The sequence below is a fragment of the Lepidothrix coronata genome, unplaced genomic scaffold (genome assembly GCF_001604755.1).
Source record: "Lepidothrix coronata isolate B3197 unplaced genomic scaffold, Lepidothrix_coronata-1.0 Scaffold16, whole genome shotgun sequence".
Taxonomy (NCBI): domain Eukaryota; kingdom Metazoa; phylum Chordata; class Aves; order Passeriformes; family Pipridae; genus Lepidothrix; species Lepidothrix coronata.
In genome coordinates, this window is record NW_016690196.1 from 8,286,144 (window position 1) to 8,310,670 (window position 24,527).

The window sequence follows — 24,527 nt, forward strand, 5'->3', positions numbered from 1 at the left end:
TAGTGACAGGCCTCCAACGAGACCCTGTGCCACTGATCATGACCCTCTGGGATCTGCCATTCAGCCAGTTCTGAGATATTCAGAGGAAGACAGATATTCCCTAAAGAAGAGAGAAAATGGATCTTCATCTGGTCTCATTTAGTGACACAGTATGCCAGATGAAGATCACACCACTGTATTGTCTGAGTGTGGGTTTTTGGTTTTGTATTGTCTAATCTCAGCTATAAAAGCCTTTGGAGTTCATCCTTTCTGTATGAAGAGTGCCAAGCACGTGGTTGTCTCATAATAAATGAAGTGGGTGGTTTGAAGTTGTATTGTTTTCAATTCTATCTTCTTGCAGTATTTTTTCCTCTTTGAAATACTCTTAGAGTCTGTTATTGATTTGGAATATTAAACTGTTTTGGTTATGGAGTTGTAGCTTTAAGGAGCATTTAAAGCATCTCTTATAAGTTCTCTTCTTTGGAGTTGTTATTTCATATGCTGTATTGGGGAGCAGACGGGAACACACCAGATTGTTTGCTGCAGTATTTGAGAATCCATTTGTAATGAGTGCCAGTTTGATGAGGCTTGGATGTGACTTGATGGAAGTTTTTCTCCCAGCTTAGCATGAAGTATTGAGGGAGAGTGTGCATGGGTGTGGGGGTGGGTGCTTCTACTTTCTCTTTACTGTGAAGTCTGGAAAATGCACAGGAACCCTCACAGCACGTGTAAGAGCCTGAGAGTAAAAGCAGTTGGAGGCTGAGCGCCCATGAGAGAATGGGCAGTAGGAGGCTGAGTGCTTAGTGTGAGGGTATTGCTGGCTAAACGATGAGTATGTCTGATGACCACAGGGCAAAGGCCAGCAAAGCCACACTGGAGATGTAGAATTAGACTTTATCTGAAGTCTTTGGTGCATCAGAAAGTTGTTTCTTTTCCTACTGATACTTTAGAAGTTTGTGGCAGAGGTTCAGCTCTTTAGTCAACATTTTAATTTGACTCAATATTCAAACCTTGAAAATGACCTGAACAACCTGATCTAACTTTGAAATTAGCTCTGAGGCAGTCCCTACTTCCCAAGCACCCTTCCATCCTAAATTGTTTTGTGGTTCCCTGAACTGACCATAAATCAAATTAGGAAAGCAGCTGATTGGCCCTATAAAGAAAAGGGGCAACACTAAGGCTGTATGCACTCTACTGTACACTGTCCTATATTACTGCTATGAGACCAACTCCTTGAAATAGGCTGTAGCAGATGTTATTTGGTTCCCTCCCAGTGCCTGGGATCCATGGTTGCTTTTTGTCTGAAAGACTGCGTGACTTCCTTAGCTCAGAAGGCTGCTGGTGAAACAATCTGAAATGTGGAATTTCTCAAATGAATTCTCTGAAAATAGACTTGCTTTCAGTTAGCCTAGGGCTCACTGGAAATCTCATAACACTGGTAAGTCACAGTGGGAGGATGTTGCCCTTTGCAAACCACGACATTCCTTCAGCTGGATGTTTGGAAAATGCCAGCAACTGTGGAGTTAACTTGCTTTTTTCCCACCAGCATCTGTTCCTTTTTCTGTTAACAAAATTACTTCATGCTCAGATGTTTGGGATGATTTGTTAGCTTGATGTTGACATTGGGTCATTTCAGTATCTTTAGTCTAGGTATGGCAGACAGGCACATGGCTTCAAAAATTACTTTGTTATAAATGCAGGTAGGCTTTAGAGCAGTAAATTGAGAAACTCTGGCCTAGGACAACCACAGAACAAGCACTGTAATGGAAAACAACAAAATGCAGCAAGAGTGTCACTAATGCAACAAATACACTCATTTCCTCATTAGTGGTGTACTTGGGTGTTTCACTGTGAAAAAGCAGTTTGATTGATGGGACTTGTTAATCTGTGACATAGACTGAAGCAAGAGCTCCCAGATTTGGGCAACATCATTTAATACAGTGTAAAGTAAAGCCTAAAATGATATACATTTCCTTCTACACCATTTAATGCAGAGAGTGTGTTCTCACTGGGAGAATAAAACTTGAGATTCATGTAAGACACCATCTCATTCTTTTAGAGTTCCATATAATGAATTTAGGTTTTTTTTCTCATCTCATATAAGTATAAATTTGTTGATGTTGCCCTATTATTTCTCATGTAGGTCAGCATACTTGAGAAGAATCATTGCCCATTTTTTATGGCTTATCATTAAGTTCTTGTATTTCTTTCTTTGTGTTTTTTCCTTGATATTTTCCCTTCTATAGCAATTACCTCAAAGTGTGTATTTGAAGGAACAATACTGTAGGCTTAATAATGCGATAGACTCCTCTTAATTATTTTTTTTCTTAAGGTCATACTTTTAATGGTTTAAAGTATAAGTTTAATGTCAAGGAGGCAAAAATGCATGCACAATTCAGATTATATACCATTATTACAGTTTGGAATCATGATATCTAGAAGACCACATTTTAACAGGCATAAGAGGAGATAAGTTTTTCCAAATTGTCTGCTTTACTTGGTTTGTGTTTTCCATGTTGCCATGCTAACAATTACAGATTCATTTATTTATCCTGGTATAAGAGGTTACCTTGGGTCAGGGTCTTGAAATTATATATTTATTTATGTATAATTGAAAAGAATTTTCTTCCACGCCCTCCCCCCTCCATGGGAACAGCATGGAATATTTTTAGTTTCTTCCTCCCACTCCTCTCTCTCTCCAACAAGAAGGGTTAGTTGTTGCTTAGAAAATGTCTTCCCAGCTCATTAATTCAAACTGCTGAAGACATAAATGCCAAAACTTGCCGTGTTATCTGCTATAGATGTTCTGAGTATGTAGAATTTGTGTGTCTATCTTGCAGTTCTGCATTTTTCAGGTGAGCTACTAGTGCTTCAGTTGAAGTTAGAACTCAATACATACCAAAAATCAGGTCCAAAATAGTCCTGAGTTTATACAGTAATAGTTGGAAAATTGTCATCATCATGCCTAATGCTGTGTTTTGCATTTGGCTTGCATTCAGTGGGAGTTTGGGAAAGCTCAGTGGGCACAGATTTGACCTAACCATGGGAAAAAAAGAAGGAACCAAAAAAAAAGGGGAGAGGGGCAAAAAAAAAGAAAACATTTATCCAGCTGTCATCCTACTAACATGGTGTAATTTACTGTACTTAAGAACAAAATAATGGTGAGCAATCCCATTCTGCTATATGGGAAGTAAGTGTAAATGCTGATTCTGGGATTTAGTTGCTGCCACTGGATTATGTGCTGTCTGTCCTCTTGCAAAAGTTCTGTGTCTCCACAACCCAAATATGAGTCAGTCCTGCTGACAGTGTGCAAAAATAATAGTAATATATATTCCATACAATGCAGTTTTCATTGTTCAAATTAGTCTTCCATGGATAAGCAAGAGCAAAGAATATATAAGTAACTTGCCTGTTTCTCTGGTATGTGAGAAGCAAGTTTGGTACAGACCAGGGCTCACTCTTCTCCATATTCTGAATTTCACTGAGTGTCCACCACCCTTAAAAAAACCAGTGAATACTGAGCAGGAAGAGTTGCTGAATTCCTCTCTTTTCAGTGAATAGTTAGAAATGAGCACGGTAAAGAATGCCAGGATATAGTGACAGTCATGAATAAAAAGAAAGAAATTTTCTTCTACAGTTCTGGAAAGTTGTTTAGTTTTCATTGCAGTCACATGTGACAGTTTCAGCTATGCACCTTAGTTGAGGTGAAAATCACATTGTTTTCCATGATATTCAGTTATCTGTTGAAAGGCACCTGGCATCCCAAACATTTTGCAGATGTAATAGGAGAGAGAAATGAAGGCTCATTGAAACAGTTTTACCTGAGTTTGTAGAATGGGCAGAGGTAGACAAAGGAACTGAGTGATACACTCAAATATTGAGCTAGCAGCTTAAAAGCTGTGTGCCTGTCAGACTGTATTTATTTCCTTTGTTCACCTGTCCAACAACTCCTAACTTTGCTGTTTTTTCAATAGTGATGGGTTAAATGATGAAGAAAAATGGAAAATATGTGGCTGCTCTGACCATCTGTCATCACACTTGGTAAAGGGCCCAGAGCAGAAGTGAACTAAAGCAAGAAGCAGTGTGCATCACTGATAAAACAGACAATGTACATGTTATGAACAACGAAGAGACACCTTCTAGAGTTTGGTGTTAACAAATTCTCCGTGTGCTCCCAGAAGGACTTGTCCTAAATATCTCTGCTGGCTCTAGATAGGTGTGTCCTAGGTAGTTCCATTTGTATTTGAGCACAGATAGTGACGTTTCATTCCCATCATCAAGCAACGTGCAGGGTGTTTGCCATGAATGGTAGGTGACTTCATTTTATTTACAAAAGTTCGTAAGTGATTGCTTGCTGGAGATAAACAGTAGGAGAAAAAGATAAACTTGCAGCGCAGGCATGTGGGAGACAAGAGGCTCAGTTACACAGTCTGGGCTCTTCTGTGGCTTTTCACATTGCCTAAAGAATGCCCAGAGGAGGAGGAAAGGAAGTGAGGAGGGAGACAGTCCAAGTGGCAACATTCTAATGTGGGGGGGATACAGCTGAAAATAGTGCTGTTGGAAAGGGGACAAGGTAAAGCGGATGGGTAAGGAAAAAGTTCCTTTCTGTCCCTGCTGTATCCACAGCATGTTGATTGTAAGCTGAACAGGGTTAATGCTAGCATGGAAACGTACACACACTACTATATATAACACAGACTGAAAAGTAGTAGGGACGATGCAGAGCTTGGATGTTAGTGAAACAATAGAGTATGTCCTACTGCTGCTCCTTAGGATTTGTTGGGATAGTGACAGATTGTTGGCTTCACCTGCCACAGGAATGACTGCAGAACCTTGACCCTGACCTCAAGCTTGCTGCAGGTTTGTGGGGACAGAGCTGTGGTTCAGGAATACAGTATAAGTCCACAACCACACACTTGGAGAGCCAGCCATGTCCATGAGAAATGTTTTGTCTTCTGAAGACCCCCTGAGTAGAAAGATTATGAATCAATCTTCTGACTGGTAGGATCCTCCATAGTGGGGATTTCCCTTCACCTTCCAAAGAAGCATACAGAATGGGCTGAAGACAGCGAGGCTTCTGAGAACTTGTTCATTGGAAGTACAGGGAATTCATGGATCACCTTATCTGGCAGCTTATTATTTAGATTACACACTTATCAACTGCAAAACATTGGTTGATTTGGGACTTGTGAAAAGTAGAGCACATAAAAGGTATTACACATGAGTATGAACTTCAGTTAATATGACAGAATGATCTTTATGCAGCAACAGGGTCAGGAGAACTTACCCAACAAGAAACCAACTACCATGACAGAAGTTAAACATTCAACAGAGGAACAATGTGTAATAATGGTAGACTTCAATTTGGCAAGTAAGCTTTGTCCTGAGGGCTAAAATCACTGGATAATTCAGTGTGGTCTCAGCTGTACTATTAAGTAGTTCTGTAAATATAGGGACAAGTTATCCTCTTGGTCACTGCACACACTATACTCCTAAATTAATGCCTGCTGATGGTGTGATTCCCATCCTATAGCAGGGCAAAATATATTTGAAGAGGGAGAAACAGACTTGTATGATCTGTAAATGTAAGAAGAGGCTGCTGCAGTCAGTGCTGGCAACAAGTTTACAAGTGTCTGTATTAAGGAAAACGATAAAAAGCCTAAAAAAGAGAAGACAGGATCTTAAAACCAAAAGTGTGCAATGCAATTCTGCTAAAATAGAAAGTTCCTTAAAATGGGTCTCTCTTCATCAGTAATCTGTTGTAAGTCTTGTGCCAGACATATTTATCATAAAAGTTAGTCTTGGTTTAAACACTACAGTTATACATTGAAATCAGTGACTGAGACTTCTGAGATTTCAGAAAACATTAATTCTTTGGCTCATAATGCTGTACTGGCAACCTTTTTGCCTGCCAGTTATGTCATTCCAGTCTATTTTCTGTGAGAAACTATCTCTGTATGTATATGCAATGGATCTCACATGTTTTCTGGAGGATAAGAAATAAAAGCTTGGTCTTCATCTCCTTTAGAATGATACTAATTAGAAATAATTAATTTGAAGTCATTTTGAGTGTTAGAGGAGATTGGAAATGACACCCAGTGTGTGTATACAATGTACAGCTTCTGGAGATTCTATATCTATGGGTGCTTGGTAAGCAAAAAAAGTGAGAGATGGCATAATCAATTCAAAACACAGCATAAGTTTAACTTGACTGGAAAGTTTTTCAGCTGTGGTAGAGCCAACCATCTTTCAAAAATGACTGATAGTCCATTTTAATTTCTAAAGGCTAAGGATTTCAGCATCACTGAAGCTTCTCTCAGTATTAGGAAATTATTTCTAAGAGAGAATCCTCATTGATCATAAATGTATCCCTTTTTCACTTTTGTGCTTTTAAACTTTATTATATTTTTGACACTGAGTTCCACAGTTCAACATTATAAGGCATTTTGCAATATAAATAGTAATATGAAGCCTTTGATTCTTCTTCTGAAAGGCTGGTTAGTAACCAGCATCAGAGGTCATTATTAGGTCTGTCAAGTTACTGGCAGGAGGACAGAGCTGAGGCAAAATGAGGCAAAAAAAATTAAAAAAAACTCAGAAAACACCCTGTGGTCTGTTAGGTAAAATATCCCTGTGTCATAATGCAGTGAACTGGAAACATGTATGGCTATACCTGACGATTGTGAGAGGCAATTAGAAACTACTTAGTTGCATGCTCCAGCTGGTAATTAATGAATATTCTCTTTTAATAAGTTATACAGTAGAGTGCTTTTGTGGCATAAGGATTATTATCTGCACATCAATAGCTTAATTCAAGGGAGAGAAGTAATGTTTGTTTTTCTCAATATGGGTAAATTGTGCTCAAAAGGCTTGGATATAGCATCCTTCCCCAAACTGAGAATATTTGTATAAATGCTAGTCATGGAGTCTGAGAAATGGAACAGTGACCACATCTGTCTAGTGAATGGCTCAGTCCTTTGGTGTGTCCTGTTTCAAAATTAGCATCTCTTGGGACATGGTTGACTTTTTGGAGGCATAAACTGTCTGAAAAGCTTAGATGTATTTTAGCTCCGCTTCTGGATTAGCATTTCATCCCACAGCAGATCAAACACATTTTGTGTCTTTTAATAAAACTACTTTTTATTTGCAAAACTTTTGGCTGCTCAGAACTGAGATATAGCCAGTAGAATGGACAGTGTGTTAATGAACAAGTAAATGTTTCTTTGAAAGCTGCACTCTTTAAAGTGAAGAAAAGTCAGTAGGTCAGTCATGAAAAAAGGGAAAATGGTGATTTGGATGGGAGTGCAGTACAATTTCAATGTGGATTGATTCTTGGCTGTGCTACAGATTTCCTGTGTAACTGGGAACTGTGTAATTGTCTGCATCCCGTTTTCTCTGTTTCTGCTGATCTTGCTGAAAAAACACAATACATTAATTTCTTTAAGGACCTTTGTCAGTGCATAGTGCCAGGTGTTACAAGATCGTATTGTATTTGGCATTAATAACAGATGATGCTAGGAGTTGAGTTTTTAAGTCTCTAAAGGGAAGAGAGTAGCACTTGTGGAAAATCAAGCACCAGTGATAACCATCTTCCAGCCTTCAAGCAAACAAAAACTCCACCTTATTTTTAGTGGACAGAATATTCGTGTGAAGAGCAAGGGTCATGCATGTCACTTTGAAACTGAACACGGACACAAGTCTGAATCCTGAACATCTCAGATGAACCTTTTACCAGCTAAGCTGTTATTGTGAAGAGTATGGGAGGGCTTCAACCAGAAACAGAGAATCTTTATCCAGCAAAGCTTTCATCTCATTTGATGAAAGTCATATTAAAGTGAACTGGCATTAAAAAAAGCCAAATCAAACCAAACCGAACAAACCAAAGCAAAACAAAACAAAAAAACTGAAAAATGCTCAGCTATTTATAATCAGAATTTCCATTACTATTGCTTTTTAATGGGAAATATGAAAAAAATAACTACAGGGGCTTACTCAGTATGATAAATGACATATTTTACTTTTTCTTAAATCATATATATATCTTGTAATGACTTGAACTCTATGATTTGTATTTTCTGAACTATATGTGATGATACTGACCCTTCAGACCAGGGAAAATAACCTTTCTTTCAGCTCTGTGATGTACTAGAATGATGCATGAGTGCTTTCGATAGGAGGAGTCGCACTAACCTTAATGTAGCTTTTGCAAGAAAATGCAATTCTTTGTGACCTAAGTATGAACTTGAGCATGCAGTGTCTGGACATGATGCAGTGAACAAGCTTGAACAGGAATTTATATTACCGTCGCCTCATTTCCTATTCTTCATCTGTATTTGCACAGAGAGGAGTCTAATGAACAATATCATGGCTTCTTGTCCAAGAAAGGTTTTAAAACCGTATTTCCCAGCATCAGGTGTGTGACCTGTTCCCATTCTGTTCTAAACAGTGTAAAACAGCTGTTGGCTGTTCTGAAGAGACAGATTCAAGAAGGAAGTCATGTTGCCAGTGAACAGGTGTCATCGCAATAGTACCCATGCTTTTCCTATGACATCCATAACACATGATGCATTTCTTGATGCATCTGTTCAGGGAGGAAGTGTTATTTTATAGTATACACATTAGAAGGGCTTCTTGAGTCATCATCGCTGGCAATTTATCACATGGGCGTGTGTGCAGGTAGTGGCAAAGTCCATGTAGTGGTTGGACACCCAGGGATGGCAAGCATCTGCTGATCTCAGGGAGTTGGTAGTTGTCTCCATTGAATAAAAGCACCCTGGTGTGAATGAGGGTGGAAATGAGGGAGTGCTGGATTCAGTGTTAGAGCAGTGTTCTTAACTCTGACAATTTGTTTTCCTGGATGAGTTTTAATTGCCATGTCAGCATATATGCCTCTTTGTCTCCACCTGTCGAAGGAAGACTTGTAAAGTCTTGCTAATTTCGTTAATGTATTTATTAATGCTTTGATGTGCTCAGATTTTCAGGACATGCTCTAGAGAACTTCTCAGCATTTTTGCAGTCATTTTGCTGCAGAGTAAAACAGCAATGTGTCATCACTGGAAACTGAAACCCAGTGCTCACCTCAGAAGAGCTTCAATGCAGGCAGTTACCGTACAAGCTTTTCCTGTGCTGTTTCTTTCAAGACTGAAACCATCTTGAAAGAAACGCTCACCATATGAACAGTGTCTTTCATTTTTCTGATCCACTCAGCCATGAATATCTGGCATTTCCACATGATTTTTGTAACACTAGTGTTTGGTACTTCTTGTTAAAATGTTTTGCAACAAAGGCAGTGGTCCACAATGCTTGCTTAAGTCTCTTATTGCAAATGCTTGTCCCACTGACATGGCATCCACTAAAAGTCTCTGCTTTCTAGAAACAGCTTGCCTGATGGATCAGGTCTCCCAGGATTTGCAAAAAGGTTTTTGGGATCAGCTGAGCTGTGCACACAATTCTTTGCTTTATTTTCTTTCATTTTGATTGGTTCAGATGGTCCAAATATTTGCAGAACTCCATTAAGTCCTATTTGGGATGAAGTCATAAGTTCCACTTTCCACCAAGTCATGGAGCCTGTCCAAATTAGTGTCAAAGCCTGTATAATACCTTGGCTATATTGCAGGCTTGTATAGTATCAAGATCCTGTTTTCACAGCAGTTACATAGTTGTTACTCCAGTGAAGAATGATATGGCCCCTTATAAAGTCTACAAGCTGACGCCTGTTTTTTAATGTAATATTTACACTATTCAAGGAGCTAAAAGAAGGCTTTGCTTTAATAGATTCCTTCAGCTAATGTTTTCCCTTATACAGATGGGTTATTGTTTCCAGCTTTTGATACCTATGTGGCTTTATATATTAGAGCCTCATTATTTTTCCTTTGGTTGGGGTTTTTTCCTTCTCTGTGTCTCCTGCAGCAAGGGAAGGGTTTTGCCATTATCATCATTTTGCTTTGCAGTTTTCTCTGAGATTTTATTTGAGGGTCGAACCCCTGAATATATTAGAAACAAAACACAAAACCCCCAGCATCCTGTTGTTGCACCCCACACTACACCCTGAATTGCTTTCTGTTTTCGACTTATCTTTTCCTCTCTGAGAGAAAACCTAGTACAGCAATTTCTTAGCAAGGGCAAAACTCACATTATTTAGGCAGTTAAATGTGGGTTATTGGTTTGGTTTTTTGTTTTTGTTTTTTTTTTTCCAACTGCTCTGATGCTACATGTGTGAACTTGACTCTCTTTTCAAAATGTTGCCCAGATTACTGCTATAAATAACACTTTGCTACCTAAGGACTTCATGGGGTTGATTAAAAATCTCTATGCTCATCCTGAGTATAAGGAGCTTTCTGGGATTTCATATTTGAAATAGAATGCCAGGTTGTAAGTACATAATCATTTATTCTAGTGAAGTAAAACACACATTAACAGCCACAGAATTCTGGTGTGAGCAGGGGGTGTAGGATACCACTGAGATTGAATGGACTCTTCTGCTTAATGTGCTTCTAGACCAAAACAACCTCAGAAAGTGAGGAATTGCATTGTGAAGTATCTGCTAAAACTTTTTTAACCTCAGGAATCTGCAGTACATCTTCAGTCTGGGCTTTAATTCAGGAAAAAATCTTACGCTTACTGTGTTCCACTGAAACAAATTTTCTCCCAGTTTTAATTAAATCCTAACCATAGGACTTGCAGTCTCAGAGTTCAGACCAGTTTGTAGTGGGTGGAGAATGATCAAAAATGGGATATACCAAGGACCATGCCTTAATTGTCAAGCTAACTGGATATACAGGTATACTTTAGGAGATAAGAGTCGTCTTATCCTTGGTTCTAATTATGAGATTTCTAGTGGTTTGGGTTCAGGTAGAAAATTAGTCAGAATTCTGATTTTTTTGTTGTATCTCTCCTGATGCTTTTTGGCCTGTATATCTAACACAGACATCTAGAAATGTTAGCTGTACCATTCCAGCATTTATACATTTTTCTCCCTAACAAATTTTAAGGAGAAAAAGTATTGTAGCTTATTTTGGAATACAAAGGATGAATTCAGGCATTCTTTGATTTATGTATGTTTGTTTCTTTACTTGGAATTCAGAATGGAGACAGAAGTATAGAGAATACATGTATTCCATGTTCTGACAATGTTCTTGTCACATGTAGCCTACAAACGATTATAGCTGTCACTAGGACTTTTATAATTGTCTGCAGAGAAAAATTTCAGAAGGGCACACGAGCACTCCTTGCCCTTCAGATCAGTGGCTCACCCTGGTTCCCTGCGGAGTGACCTTACTTCACTACTTTTAGATTGGCTCCTCATCTCTATTGTTCTCTTTGAGGGTGATGAGAATATCATATAAAAATGCTGCTGTATTTATTTATTGTATGGTTTTTATTTATTTTTCCGTCATCAAGGTCATATATTGATTTTTGCATGGAAGGTTAAGGTCTGCCAAGTGTGAAACCGTTGTCAGGGTTATGGTTGCCACTAGATACTATTCTGCACAGAAAAGGGCAGCAAAAGGCAGTCTATCAATAACATGTAGTGTGGCAATTCCAACTGGCTGTTGGCAGGGGGTTGCATATTTCTGAAATGTGCTATTTGATATAGATTTGGGTCCACCAGATTCCTGCTCGTTGTGGTCAGGAAAGGGAAAAAAAGTAAGGAAAATCAACAGAACTTCTCACTTAATTTGAGAAATGTCACCTTTTTCTCAATTTATTATCATGAGGTGGTGGGGGCATAGCAACTGTGGATGTAGTTGGTATCTCTTACCACTTTGCCAGCATTTCATACTTTTTATACAGAGATATTCTACTGTATTATGCTTGGTTTCAATCTTCTGCTCTTCTTAATTGTTCAGTTAGATACAAGGGTTTGAAAAAGAGTTATATGACCTGTCTTGATGTGTCTGTTCTGCAGTCATTTTCTAGATGAGAACAAAGTTGCTTTTCAGTATGGTGAATGGAGATGCTTTTTTAGTTTACATATTGAAAAACCAGTGGAAGAAAGAGAGGAAAAGATGAAAATCTCAGTCATGACTTTATTTTTAGTTTTAAATATGAAGATTTTCAGTTGTGCAGAACTGCTGCCATGTGTGGTTTGGTGTGTAGCCTGGCAGGAAATTGTCAGGTAGCAACGTGTTTTCTGAACGTGGCTTAATAGCACATAGAGCAGTTTCTCATCTCTAAATTAAATATTCTGGAATAGCTGAGGTGATCTGATAGACCTACACTTTTAGTATTGTTATGCATATCTTCCAGAGTAACTTTTCTAGCATTCATGCATAGACAGCATTGGTGAGATCCACATGGTCTTCATACATCTTTGGACACCTTTAGGATGAGTTAAGTAGTTCAATCTCTTATCATATGCTAGGAGGCTTAATATTAGTTATTATGATGGCAGTTTAGAATGGGAGATTAGAATCCTAGAAACCAATCCTTATATTACCCATGACTATTACACCTATCTACAAATAAATAGACTTAGTAGAAGGAAATCTCATTTCCATTGAGCAGTCAAGGAATGAGAAAGAACTGGTTCCTGTCCTTCTTTTAGAAGATTAATTGAGATTAGTCTAGTGAAGAGGATTTAAGGTGGATTATTTGTGAGGTAGGGAGGGAAGGATTAATATTGACTCTACTGTAATTGAGGGGATGTTGGTTTTTTCCTTTGGATGTTCTGACATTTTACTTAACTTGATAGGATAGAATAGGCTTATTTTGGTTGGAAGACACCTACAATGTTCATCTAGTCCAACTGCCTGACCAATTCAGGGCTGACCAAGTTAAAGCACATTGTTAAGGGCATTGTCCAAATGCCTTTTAAATACCAACAGGCATCAACCACCTCTCTAGGGTGCCTGTTCAATGTTTGACCACACACTTGGTAAAGAAATGCTTCCTAATGTCCAGTCTGGACCTGTTTTTGTTTATCGCATCAAAACAATGCAGTCTTTTGGCTTCTTTTCAGGTTCCATGACTTGATTTTTTTCTCCATAGCAGATGTTAAACCCCTTTGTTGGTGAATTCCAACATCACCCTAGCAGTAAAGAAGCCAAATAATTTATAAGATCTGTCAGTATGAAGCTAAAAAATATAAACCTGCTATCTGTAAATGGGCTATCCTTTTACTGGGAAACATAANGACTGAGGTTTGTTGCTTAGATGCCAAAGATAACTGTTTCTCCTTCAAACTTTATTGTTCTGTGTTTAATGATCTTAGCTGAAGGAGATTCTTTTTATCTGACACACCATGGTGACAGTGCTAACTTTACACTCTCAGAAATGTTTGTAATAAATGCCACACATCTGTGTGCATTATACAAGAATATGGGGGAGATAACATAGCAAAGAGTAGAGCAGTGAAGAATCCCAGGTGGTTCTGGAGTAGCATTTCATCCTGTAGAGGGTACTTGTGTAACCTTGCTTAACTTTCTTTTCAGGAACAAGAAGATCCTAATAAGCTTGCTACCAGCTGGCCAGACTACTACATTGACCGCATCAATTCCATGGCAGCAGTAAGTTACCTCCCCTGCAAAGCAGGGAAAATTTCCTACCACAGAGATGTGTTTCTTTAGGAAGAAATCCCAAGAGGAGAAGAATTTTGTTCCAAATGTGTAACTGATTTAAAATAGGACTTCAAAAGAAGATGAGTATGTGGATTCAGAAACAGCCCTGCTCTAGCAGAACAGTAGATTAGAAAGAACCATAAATATTTCCAATTTTTGTTTCTCCAATACTGAGCTCTGAAGGCAATCAAATTAGAGTCTGGAATGAAAATTCAAGAGATTATTTGATGAATCAGAAAAGCAACTATTTGAAAATTAGGTAAAGTTTTGTTGTATGGTTTCAAATTGATTTGTAACTAGTCTACGAAATAACATTTGGGCTATTAGTTTAGTAGAAGAATTCAAGAAAAGGTAGTTGTTTATCCACTTATATAAGAGCATATAAATAGAGGAACATGAGGCTGTAACACCTCAGACATTAGATACAAACCAGCAAGGTATTTGAAGTAAACTTTGTTTATTTGTCTTTGTTCAATAGCTGCATAGAATGTCTCTTCCTCTGGAGCATCCAGTAGAATCAGAACACCTGCATACACCATTATCCTTTGATATGGTAGATTTTGCATTTTTAAATTTGATCTTTTTATTGATTTTGGTAGTCAAATTTTGCCTCCAGTTGCTTATGCACAGAGTCTACTCAGCTTTAGTTGGCAGTTGTGCAGAAATGATAATGGGATTCTGTTCCTAGCATCCTGGATAGCACATTTTGCTTGTTAACTTATGCTTTTATTTTTGATTTCTAAAGGTTTCTTTGCACATTTTGTATTGTGGTTCTGAGCTATAAAATAATTCAATTAAAATAATGTCTTAATGGATGCTGAATGTGTCAATAATGATGCATTTTTCTTGGTGAAATATGTCTTGCTCAGTAAAACAACTTAAGGTTTACAAGTTATAATCACTCACTGTAACAGGATAAAAGAAACACTGCTTTCTACTGAGAGTCACGAATAAACAAAACTATAACCTTACCTTCATGCCGTATTTTCATGGGACAGAGTAATGGAATAAAAAGAACATGGACTTGTTTTGAGAAAAGACATTGAGCTTTATTGACTGGCATGACACTGTGCTTTGACTTCCTGACTGAACAAATTTACTCTACAAGGGCCATTAAGGTGAAAAAGTTAGTCTGAAACCTTGCAATGTCACTGAGCCAAATACTTCTGGTAGGACTTGATCCAAGGCCTCTTGAATCTACTGAAGTTTTTCCGTTGATTTCAGTGACTTTTGGATTAGTCTTTAAATGATCTTGATGTAAACCTGGAGTGAATATGTATACACACCACTGTTGTAAATCTGGAGCAGTTCCATGGAGTGAGTCTATATTTTGGCCTATGTTTCTAATTTTAAACATGTTTTAAGAGCACCAATAAACACCAGCCCTGGTAATGTTGTTTGCATGCCTGAATGCCAATGCTGAATTATTGATAACCTTTTATTTGGCTTCAAGACTCACATTTTACTCTTATGCTTGAAGTCTTGAGAAGACACACTGAGGTTATGACCCTTACTTCTGATTTACTACTTAGTTGCTTCACTTTTAGGCAGGTGAAACGTAGTTGACTTTCACAGAAATTGTATCAGCGGAAAACTGGAGTAATACAGCTGAGAACCAGCTCCAACACACTTTAAAAGACATGTTCTGTTCATTATTATTTAGACCTCTGAGATTTTTAACTTTCAAACAGTTATTTTTGGGTCCCATATAATTTCACTTCTAAATTTAGTGGTGGGTTTTTTTGAACTTATTATTTTTAAACTGCATCCAAGTGGAGTTGACTTTGAAGTGGTGAAAGAAAATTATGTTTCATGTTGCTTCCTGACACTGTCTAGTTTATTTCAGTTTGTATCTCTTGGGCACTATCAGGTATTGCAATATTTTAATTAGAAATATTACAAGAAGTATTATTGTTGAAATGGTAGTAATAATCACAGAAGTGTTAGTTTCAAATGCCTTAAATCCTACTTTTAATAAAATTGAATTCTTTCATATCCTGTGAATTCATTGCATAAGAATCTTTTTATATGCAGCTTTCACATCTTTTTCCTTTATCCTTTTGTTTAATTACGAAGTTCTTTTTTTATATATTAGCTTGGCAAAAATCTTCTTCCTACTCGCTGATAGTGTGGAAATGGCTCCTTTATCCTGCTGGTATCATTAGGTGTCTTTCTGTGGATTTCAGCAGGCCAAGGCTCCTGTGCTCGAGAATTATTTTCTTGGAAGACCCGCTGCAGTGTTACCGTCATATCTGCCCCTCATAGATTATGTCTGAGAGCGTGTGGTGATTCCTGACGTGTTTGACGTTCCCTACTTGTAACCTTAGACCACTGTGTTAGGAAGCACTTTAGGTCACAGAGTCCTGATCCAGTTCAAAAAGCCATGCATTTCAGACACAGTTCTTTTCCCACAATTGTTTCTCTTACTATGACTTTTCAGATTTTAATAGTTTTTAAACTCAATTTTCACAAGAGAGTATAACAGCAAAACTGTATCTTTTTACTAGTCTGTAGTGTGAAATTCCTGTGGAGGCACTGTCCCATCCTCCAGACTGAAGGGAAGGGGCTGAGTAGCACATTGGTAGATTGTCTTCTAGACCAGTCCTTAAGAGAAAGAGGCAGCTGCTAATGATGTCTAATTTAGAAAGAGGACCCTCCAAATTTGTCTAGTCCTCTAATGTCAACATTCTATAAATACTACTGGTGATGTGCACAGGTTGCACACCCGCAATTAAGACCGTTTCCATTATCAATGTCATTGTCATGTTCTGCTGATTCATGAACACGCAAAATTTTTTTTCTTGAAAATAGAGCAGCTGCCCTGTTAATATCCTCCCTGTGCTCCTCCTGCCCTCCTCACCCCGTATAACTGTCTGCTTGGCAGCACAAATAAACACAGCTCTCACTTTACTGGGGAGGAAAAGCTCTGACAGCGTTGTGTTGCTTTTATGATCTTGGCTGTGTATGCATTTCCACAGAGAGACTTTCAGGTGAACAGTAGTTGAAGATCCAGCTCTTCTGGAGAGATGGCTCGGTCAAGACTGTGAGACAGGGGTCAAGATTAATAAATACAGCTGAAACCAGGCCCTTTTCCTTGACTCAGAAAGCATTTGTTCAAAGCAGAGCAGCTTCACAGGAGGTTAAAAGTATATATCTTTCAGCAGAATTTGGCAGGTGGATGATAACAGTCTCTTCCATCTGAGTTAGATGACATCTGTGTTACTTTAAACTTACTTGCTTAAAAGTTTTTTTAAATTACATCTATATATAGTTTGTGATTTATAGATATTCTTTTAGTTCAGCCTTAATGTAGTTAGAAATGTGCTGCACCTTGAATTTCAACTGACTATAATGAGAAATCAGAACATCCAGGTTGCCTTTTCACTATTTATTTTATTTGTTTCTTACCTTTTTATTTTAACAGGTGTGAGAGTATTAAGTAGAACTAGGTCTGTCATACAGTGTATTGCTGATGCTAGTTCATACCCTTTTTGTTTCCTTTTTTTCTCTCTTTCTCCAACATACTATCATTATGGTCCTTGTATTTTCCTTTCCGGCAGTTTTGGGGAATGGTTAACCATTGTGATAAGGTGTGGAAATTAATATGTGCTTTAAAAAAAAAATTAAGTGTTTCATTTTAAATGCAGCCAAAATTTCAAAATAATTCCTTACACTACCTGAAGTTTTACACCTAAAATTCCACATGAATTATTGTTTTCACGAATTCTTGGATCCTTTTAATTGGCAAATCAAGTAACTAGATGCTGTACTTTTCCAGGTGATACACTTAATCCGGAAAACTTTAAATATACAAAATGTGCTTGTAGAAAAAAAAGCCTTATGTATACCACTTTTTAGGGACCAGATAAGGACCTGGCACTAATTTGCTTCCTCTTCCTGATAGGTTTGGTTAACTAATGGTACCTAGCTGCATCCTGAGCCCAGAAGACATTAGTCCTTGAGTGCAGTTTGTACTTCAGGAAAGCAATTCGTCAGTCAGCCACATTAACGAAATCCAACATCACATAACAACAGTTCCCTCCCTTTTGTCTCCCAGGGACAGTTATGTTTTCTATAACTCTTGCTGCAAAAGCTGTTTCACAATGCAAATGCATGACCAGTCTGTCTTCAGAGAGGGCACGAAGATTTGAGTTCCTGGCCATACACAGGAGTGAAAAATGAAGGGCTCTTGGCTGCCTGCAGCTTTAGAAAAGGGGTTTTCCATAATCACCCTCTGTTGTAAAGGCAGGATTATTTGTATTTGTTTCATTTGGAAATGGGCCTTTTTCACTCTGAATGAAATACTGTTGAGCACCCTCCTAGTATCCATTTACTTTTCCCCTACTATGGCTCAGAGGAGAAATTAAGCCATTGGAGGAATGGGAGCTTTTCAAAGGAGCATTTATGGGCCAAAGGAAAGATGACCAGATGGGCTGTCACCCAAGAAAATACAAATCAAGCCCCAGATCACACCCGAGAACTCTGCCATTGAGATTCCATAAGGCCTGTTCAGGATTTGTTTATTTTTCGAAGAGGGGGATCATATATGGCTTGGCTTAAGCATTTCAATTTATGTTTCTGGCTGTCGGGGGATGCTGGCAAAAGATAAAACATCATCAGCTCATTTTCCATCAGTAGCGCTCTGTCATTCCATTAGGGCAGGAAATAGCTTGCTCTGTTACTGAGTGAATTTGACTTTAGCATGGATCAGAGAGAGGACCCCTAGAGTTAAACACATCTCCCTATGCCAGCTGTTCAGCATAAGACAGCAATGGCATGTAGCCAAATGACCACCCTCAGGATCTGACATGTGTTGGCATCACATGACTTGCAAAAGCAACCAAAGTGGGAGCACTTCCAAGAGAAGTGAGGTGTTGGGCTGGTGGCAGGGGCAGGGAAGGTTAAAGGAAGTTCCAGTGAGAGGAAGGTTTTCTTTGGTGCTTGCTAAACAGTAAAATAAAGACTGAAATATTTTGCTGTAATGAGCCATAATTGTAGCTACTCATATTCCACCACAGAGAGGTATAATATTAGATCTCTGATAGATGATACTAGTTTAATTGGGTTATTCATTTGAGAAGGGATTCAGAGCTGCTTTCCAGATACCACTGAATGATATCCAGAAGAAGTCCTGCCAAAAAGAGTCTTTATCCTCTCATTTTACAGTTCAAGTGACTAAGAAGATATAGCTATAGGCTAAGAATTTTGACCATTAAGTCTTGACTTTTTAAAAAGCCACACATGGGACTTGTGAGTCTGAATGATGTATGTAAGGGAAGGGGTGCTGAAGAGTTTTGCTTCACATGACAAAGTTGTAGTAGGTAGTAGTGCTGAGTGTAGATCTGGAACCCTAATTTTTTGATATACCACTTTTTTAATGGCTTTGTATGACTTTGAGAATCATATTTTCTGTGTATATTCCACTCATTGTCTCCCAGCCTAATTTACAGTGACCACAGCAACTTCAGTTCCAGTTGACAGCAAGCTCTAGTTATCTCAAGATGCATACTGGGGGAAAATCTAGTCTTTGTGTGCTTCAGTTAACTTGTTAAACAACAGGGTCAGGGATTTTATGATGTTCCACTTTTTGAAGTAAATGTTCCTCATTATCAAGGGCAAAGTCTGTAGGGAACATCACTATCTTAAAACAGGTGATATACTTACATGGGGAAGAAAAGCCAAACTTGTATGTACACAAAATGTAATTCAAGGTACTTGCAGGCTGTGTAGTCACTTGAAGAAAAAGATTTTATGCTTTGAAACCTGACACATAAGTCTGTTTTGCTGTTTCTTTTTTCTCCCCCAAATCCCTCCAGTCATGTCAGTCTAATAAAAGATATTGCCTCTCCCTACAAACTTTGCTTCACACATCCGTATATCACCACAGCAGATTGCTGTTCCAAATTAGGTACAGTTTTCTGCGGGCATGCTGGCAACTGTGATTTTTTGGGGTAATCCGAGAAGCCTAGTTTAGCTAGTGTGGCAAAGTGGTATACACTGCTGCCAGTCCACATGAACAGCCACATCTGGATTCAGTTTTGTAGCTGAAGCATTGCTTTCCTGGTGAGAGGTCGGCAGACACCTCTGTGTTAACGGGCTAGTTCTTTTTCATAATTCTTGGCCTATCTCTTACCTTTCAGGCAGCTCGAGCTTTCCTAATTGTCATCTTATTTTCTGAACAGATGCAGACTTTGTATGCTTTTGACGAAGAAGAAACAGAAATGAAAAATAAAATAGTCGAAGACTTGAAGACAGCTCTGCGGACTCAGCCCATGAGGTAATGTTGTTCGTCTTTCGTCGCAATTCACTGCGTCTGTATGGTCAGATGTGACATGGGTAAGAGTGGTAAGGACAGAAACCTCATTGTCTCACCTCACACAAGCCTCTCTGATATTTTGGACAATCCTCAGAGAGCCCTACAGTCCCTGGTCTGAACCTGCCTAGCTGGGAGGGCACACCAACGCTGAAGCATGTAGCTTCAGGAAAATAAAAGACAAAGTCTACTGTGAAAAATCTGTGGCAGATATTCGCAAACACTGGTAATGACTATGAAGATCCAATTTTAGTCTTCGCAGCCCTCTGAACGTCCCATGTAATTTGATTCATGTTGGGCAAAATCTCAGCCTCTAGTCTGAACTTTGAATTTAAGCTTTCTCTTATCTTCAGTAATGTGAACTGTTTGGTTCAAAGCAGCTAATCCATCTGACATCACCTGGTTTGGCATTCTTCCTGTTTTATGTGTAACTGTGGCATAGAAAAATATTAAGAGACTTTATTGTGTACTTGTCTTTGAAGGTAAAGTCATCTTTCTTCTTCTGGGAACAAAACTCTGAACAATAGCAAACTAACTAGCACAGAAACCTTTTCAATTTAGCACTTAGAAGAGCATTGTGCAGAAGCAGTAACTGTAGTTGATACAATCTCAGGAAGCACTACATGAAAAAATTTCTGAATCTCTTTTATCCTGGCCAAATACTTTTGCATCCACCCCATGCTGAAGTTACAGTTTCAGAGAGCTTTGGTAATGCCTAGCAAAACGGGGTTCTTTTTGGGAGGAACCCTAACCAAACCAAACCAATGAAATAAATAAGTAAATATATAAAAACAATCCAGAAAGTTATCTCAAAGAATTTGCATTGCAGTTACTTTGATGTGAAGATATTTCTGGGAATTCTTGCAGAGCTAAGTGCTGATTGTGCTTCTTCCTTTCACGATATTTAAAAAATTGACTGTGTGCAGCTTCTCACCCCACAGCACGTGTGAGGTAGAACACATTAGCTTAAACCTAATTTTTTTACTTCTTGTTTACCTCCTGTTGTGACGGGCTGTAAGAGGGCACAAAATCAGCTTCTGGTGCTCCTCAGACATAAAGATTTATCAGGCCTTGATAACTTTACATGTGGGTAGGGTGAGTGCTTTTAACATGGCAGTGGAGAAATCATAGCCTATATTGAGACCTCACCCAAGGGGATAAGTGGCCGATCCTGCCTATCACTGTCCTAAAGCAGAGAACACAGTAAAATGCAGCTGCCTTAGCTTCATGTTAAAATGGAAGCTAAGGCAACTACCAACCTCCCTACTCTCACAAGGCTTTTACACTAAAAAACTGAAGTCCTGTGCTGTTGAGACTTGATGTAGCAACTCTATTACATTAATATGGAGCTGATTTGATGCTTACTTTGTGAAAGTGGTAGCTTTCATTGAGCGTAGCCACAACAGCAAGGCCTCTGCTTTGTCCAACTGAAACACTTTGCTGGCCACTGTTGGTTGTTCTGCTCTGTTATTTTGAATAGGACAGCCCAGCCTCCAGGACAAAGCAATAGAGATGAAGAAAAAGAAATGTCTCTTGCTCAAAGCCTTGCAAGGTTTTCCTTCTCCAACCTGTATTGCATCTGCTGGATCCCCTTGACAACAGGCTGCTGCTTCATCTGTTTATAATAATCCTAACAGGCTTCAGTACAAGCATCTATGGGCTGCCCTATAAAGTGTTCTCTTATAAATCACTGGCGATGGTTGTGGGGCTTTTTTTAAAAAGACAGTTAAGGCAAGCCAAATTTTGACTTAAGTCCTGTGTCTCAACTAATTTCTAGCGACTCAATTCGTTAGCTGCCAAATGGGCTGCGTGCCAATACCTGATCAACAAGCCAATTTCTTCTTGATGGAAAGGTTGCAGGAGAGAGGCCCTCTGCTCCATCAAATCCCTCTCATCGGCAGTATGATACCCAAGCCTTCAAAATACTAGTCTTTCTAGTTTAATTTGGATTTCAAATCCTATTTTCTTTGCCACTTCTGTTCATCAGCCCTCTGAAGAAAAGAGAAACCTAAATTCACACAGGATGAACTGTCTGGAATCTATTTGTAATGATAGGGTACACAGGGGCTCTGACAGCTTACCAATAGGCTCTTCTGTTTGAATTCTCTGATCTAGAGGAATCAAAAGAAGAAAAATGCAAGTCTTTGGCTGTCTGTTTTATTTTACTGCAGGACTGTGCCTCTTCTAGTAGATAATGCACAGCAGTGTTACTAATCTGTGTCTCTATTCCAACCCACCAGTTCTAACAATAAAAAGTAAAGTAGACCTACCCAAACTCAAGTTCCTTTCCTCTTTGCAAGGAAGATGATAGAAGCATCCCTGGGGCAGCTAGTTGGCCCCCTTTGAGCAAGTGCATTTTGTTCTTGTATTTAGGAACTGCCCTGAAATAATAAAGCCAGGTTATGTCCTAGCACAGAGGAACAGTCCCAGCCTCAGAGAACAAAACCCCCACATCTGCATCTTGTCAAGAAACACATTTTCTGTCAGGTTTGTAAAAGCTTATGACTATAAACAAGTGTGATGACAAACTGTTGGACAGAAGCTGTAAGAGAAGAGCTTTTATTTTAGTGCCCCAAAATGGAGATTCAAAAGTGCAACAAAAGTAAAAACTTACAGGGGACTGAGAAAAAAATAACTTTTTGGAACCCTAGAAAAATAATTCCTTTCGTCTGAATCATCCCTAATCCCTTTTACTGTCTGCTTTTCTCCTTTTGTTTTATTCAGATTTACCTCCTGCTAATTTTGTTTGATTTAGCAGTGTTGCATCCAGGTGCATACTGAAGATGATCATTTATGCATCCAGCAAGCAAAATCCATTATGCTGAGTTTTTCAGCAGTTCAGTAGTTGTCAGGATTATGCGTGCCCCCTGGTTCAAAAACTGATGCTGCAGGGAAGTGTAGCCTTGCCTGTTAACAGGGTGGGAACATCCTGCTCTCTGCACACCCACAGCATATGATTTTTCTGTCCTTCCTGGCTTGGATTGAGTCTCACAGGGCGGCTGTACCCCCTACACTTGGAATCCATCAGTGAGTCAGTACCTATTAGGCCAACTCACCTGTGTTTGGATGAAAGGTTTATTATTAGAGCTAGATAATTCATTCTGATCAGCAGTCTCTAAAACTTGAAAGGCAAAGAGGTGCCCTGCCTTTTAAAGTGTGCTAAACTGGTCAAGTGAGAGTCTGAGGTTTTAATTTGCTTGTTTAGCACCTATTAAAACACTACTTTATTTACACTTGAGTATTTGAATGTGTTAGCCAGAATGCATTGGCAAATATGTTTAACTTTACACCTTCCAGTCTAGAACAAGACCTTACTTTGCAGCATGGAGGCTGAATAAGATGGAAGTGAGTTACACATGTGCATACTGTGAGGAAGTAGGCAATTTACTTGTATAAGTTGAGTTTGTTTTTGCACATACACACACACCCATGCATACACACCCCCACATACCCACCTGCTTAGAGGCTCAAACACCAAACAGTGTGAGGATTATGGCTTTCAGCCTGTCAGCTAAACTCACATTTCTTCTCTCCTCTACAGACATTTATACACACACCTCTCCACACTGAGCAAATCCTCATACTGAGAGTATCTGTTGGCCCAGAAAGTGCTTTTGCCATTTCTTTACCTCTCCCAGCATGATTTCTGGCGTTTCCAGAGAATAGGGAGCTAAGTGTTTAGAAAAAGGAAGATGAAAATCCTAATTTGATTCCTTCTTCTGATTGCAGCTGAAATGGAAGGGAACTTGGCTTTGCTTGCTATTGAGTAATGCTCACTGTTTGCTCTCTGGGCTAGGAAAAGTATAGGAAAGTCCCAACATTGTTTTAAATTATGTCATTAATCAAGTTTTGTGACACACACCACTTTTCAGCGCATGCCTCCTTTTTGGAATGACCTCATCCTAACAGTCCTAGAAAAATTGCTCTGCCAGTGAATTTAGTGAGAGTTTGTGCTTAATCGGGACAATGTGACTTTTGTGCCTTTACCATTTTTTTTCATGTGGTCATCAGAGCAGGCTTAAATATGTGAAGGTTGTAGTGCCTTGTTTGTCTTCTCATAAGACTGTGTGTTCTATATAAAAGTACATTTAAGGGATCCCTTGTTCTGCTGTTTCTTCAGAATGTTTCTATCAGTATTGCTCCATATCTTCAGAACTGTATCAACCTTAAGTCTTCCCTCAGTCCTGGAACTGAAAAAACAGGGGAAAAAGAAGTCTTTTTTTCTCTTCCCCTAAAAGACAGAGGGAATAGCTAAGGTATAGAATAGAACTTTGAAGGTAAGGAGATGAAGGAGAATTTAGACAATGCCTCTGTAAGTAGAGACAAAGAGCAACTCCACTTTTTAGGCTCAGGGAATTGATCAGAATTCACTGGCATCATATTTGGTAACAGGTTGAGTTTGTTCTTATTTTGTTTCCAAACACATCCCTAGCAGCAACTCTTTTTGCCATGAATGCTCTAGTTTCAGTCTTTTTTGTCATGGTAGCAGCTAAATGCGTTACAGAAACTGAACTAAGTCTTAATCTTTCTATAATCAGTTTGAATAACAAACTGCTTTGGGTAACTTACCAATTCGTGGTGCACAATGTTGATTCTGCTCTCTGGCCCAGAGAAAGAGAAGCTTTTGCTCCTGTGATTTGTTAGGGTAGACAAGATGATGCATCCAAAGAATGTGC

At 38.8% G+C, this 24,527-nt stretch overlaps 1 protein-coding gene across 4 annotated transcripts in view; it reads left to right on the top strand.

Moving 5' to 3' along the window:
* DAAM2 (dishevelled associated activator of morphogenesis 2) overlaps positions 1-24,527 on the top strand; it is a 223,758-nt gene that overhangs the window by 129,624 nt on the left and 69,607 nt on the right. For all 4 annotated transcript variants that reach the window (XM_017806653.1, XM_017806652.1, XM_017806655.1 and 1 more), the window contains 2 exons: positions 13,413-13,487; positions 19,721-19,815. In XM_017806653.1, the coding sequence (XP_017662142.1) occupies positions 13,413-13,487; positions 19,721-19,815 (170 nt within the window). The remainder of the gene's footprint in view (positions 1-13,412; positions 13,488-19,720; positions 19,816-24,527) is intronic.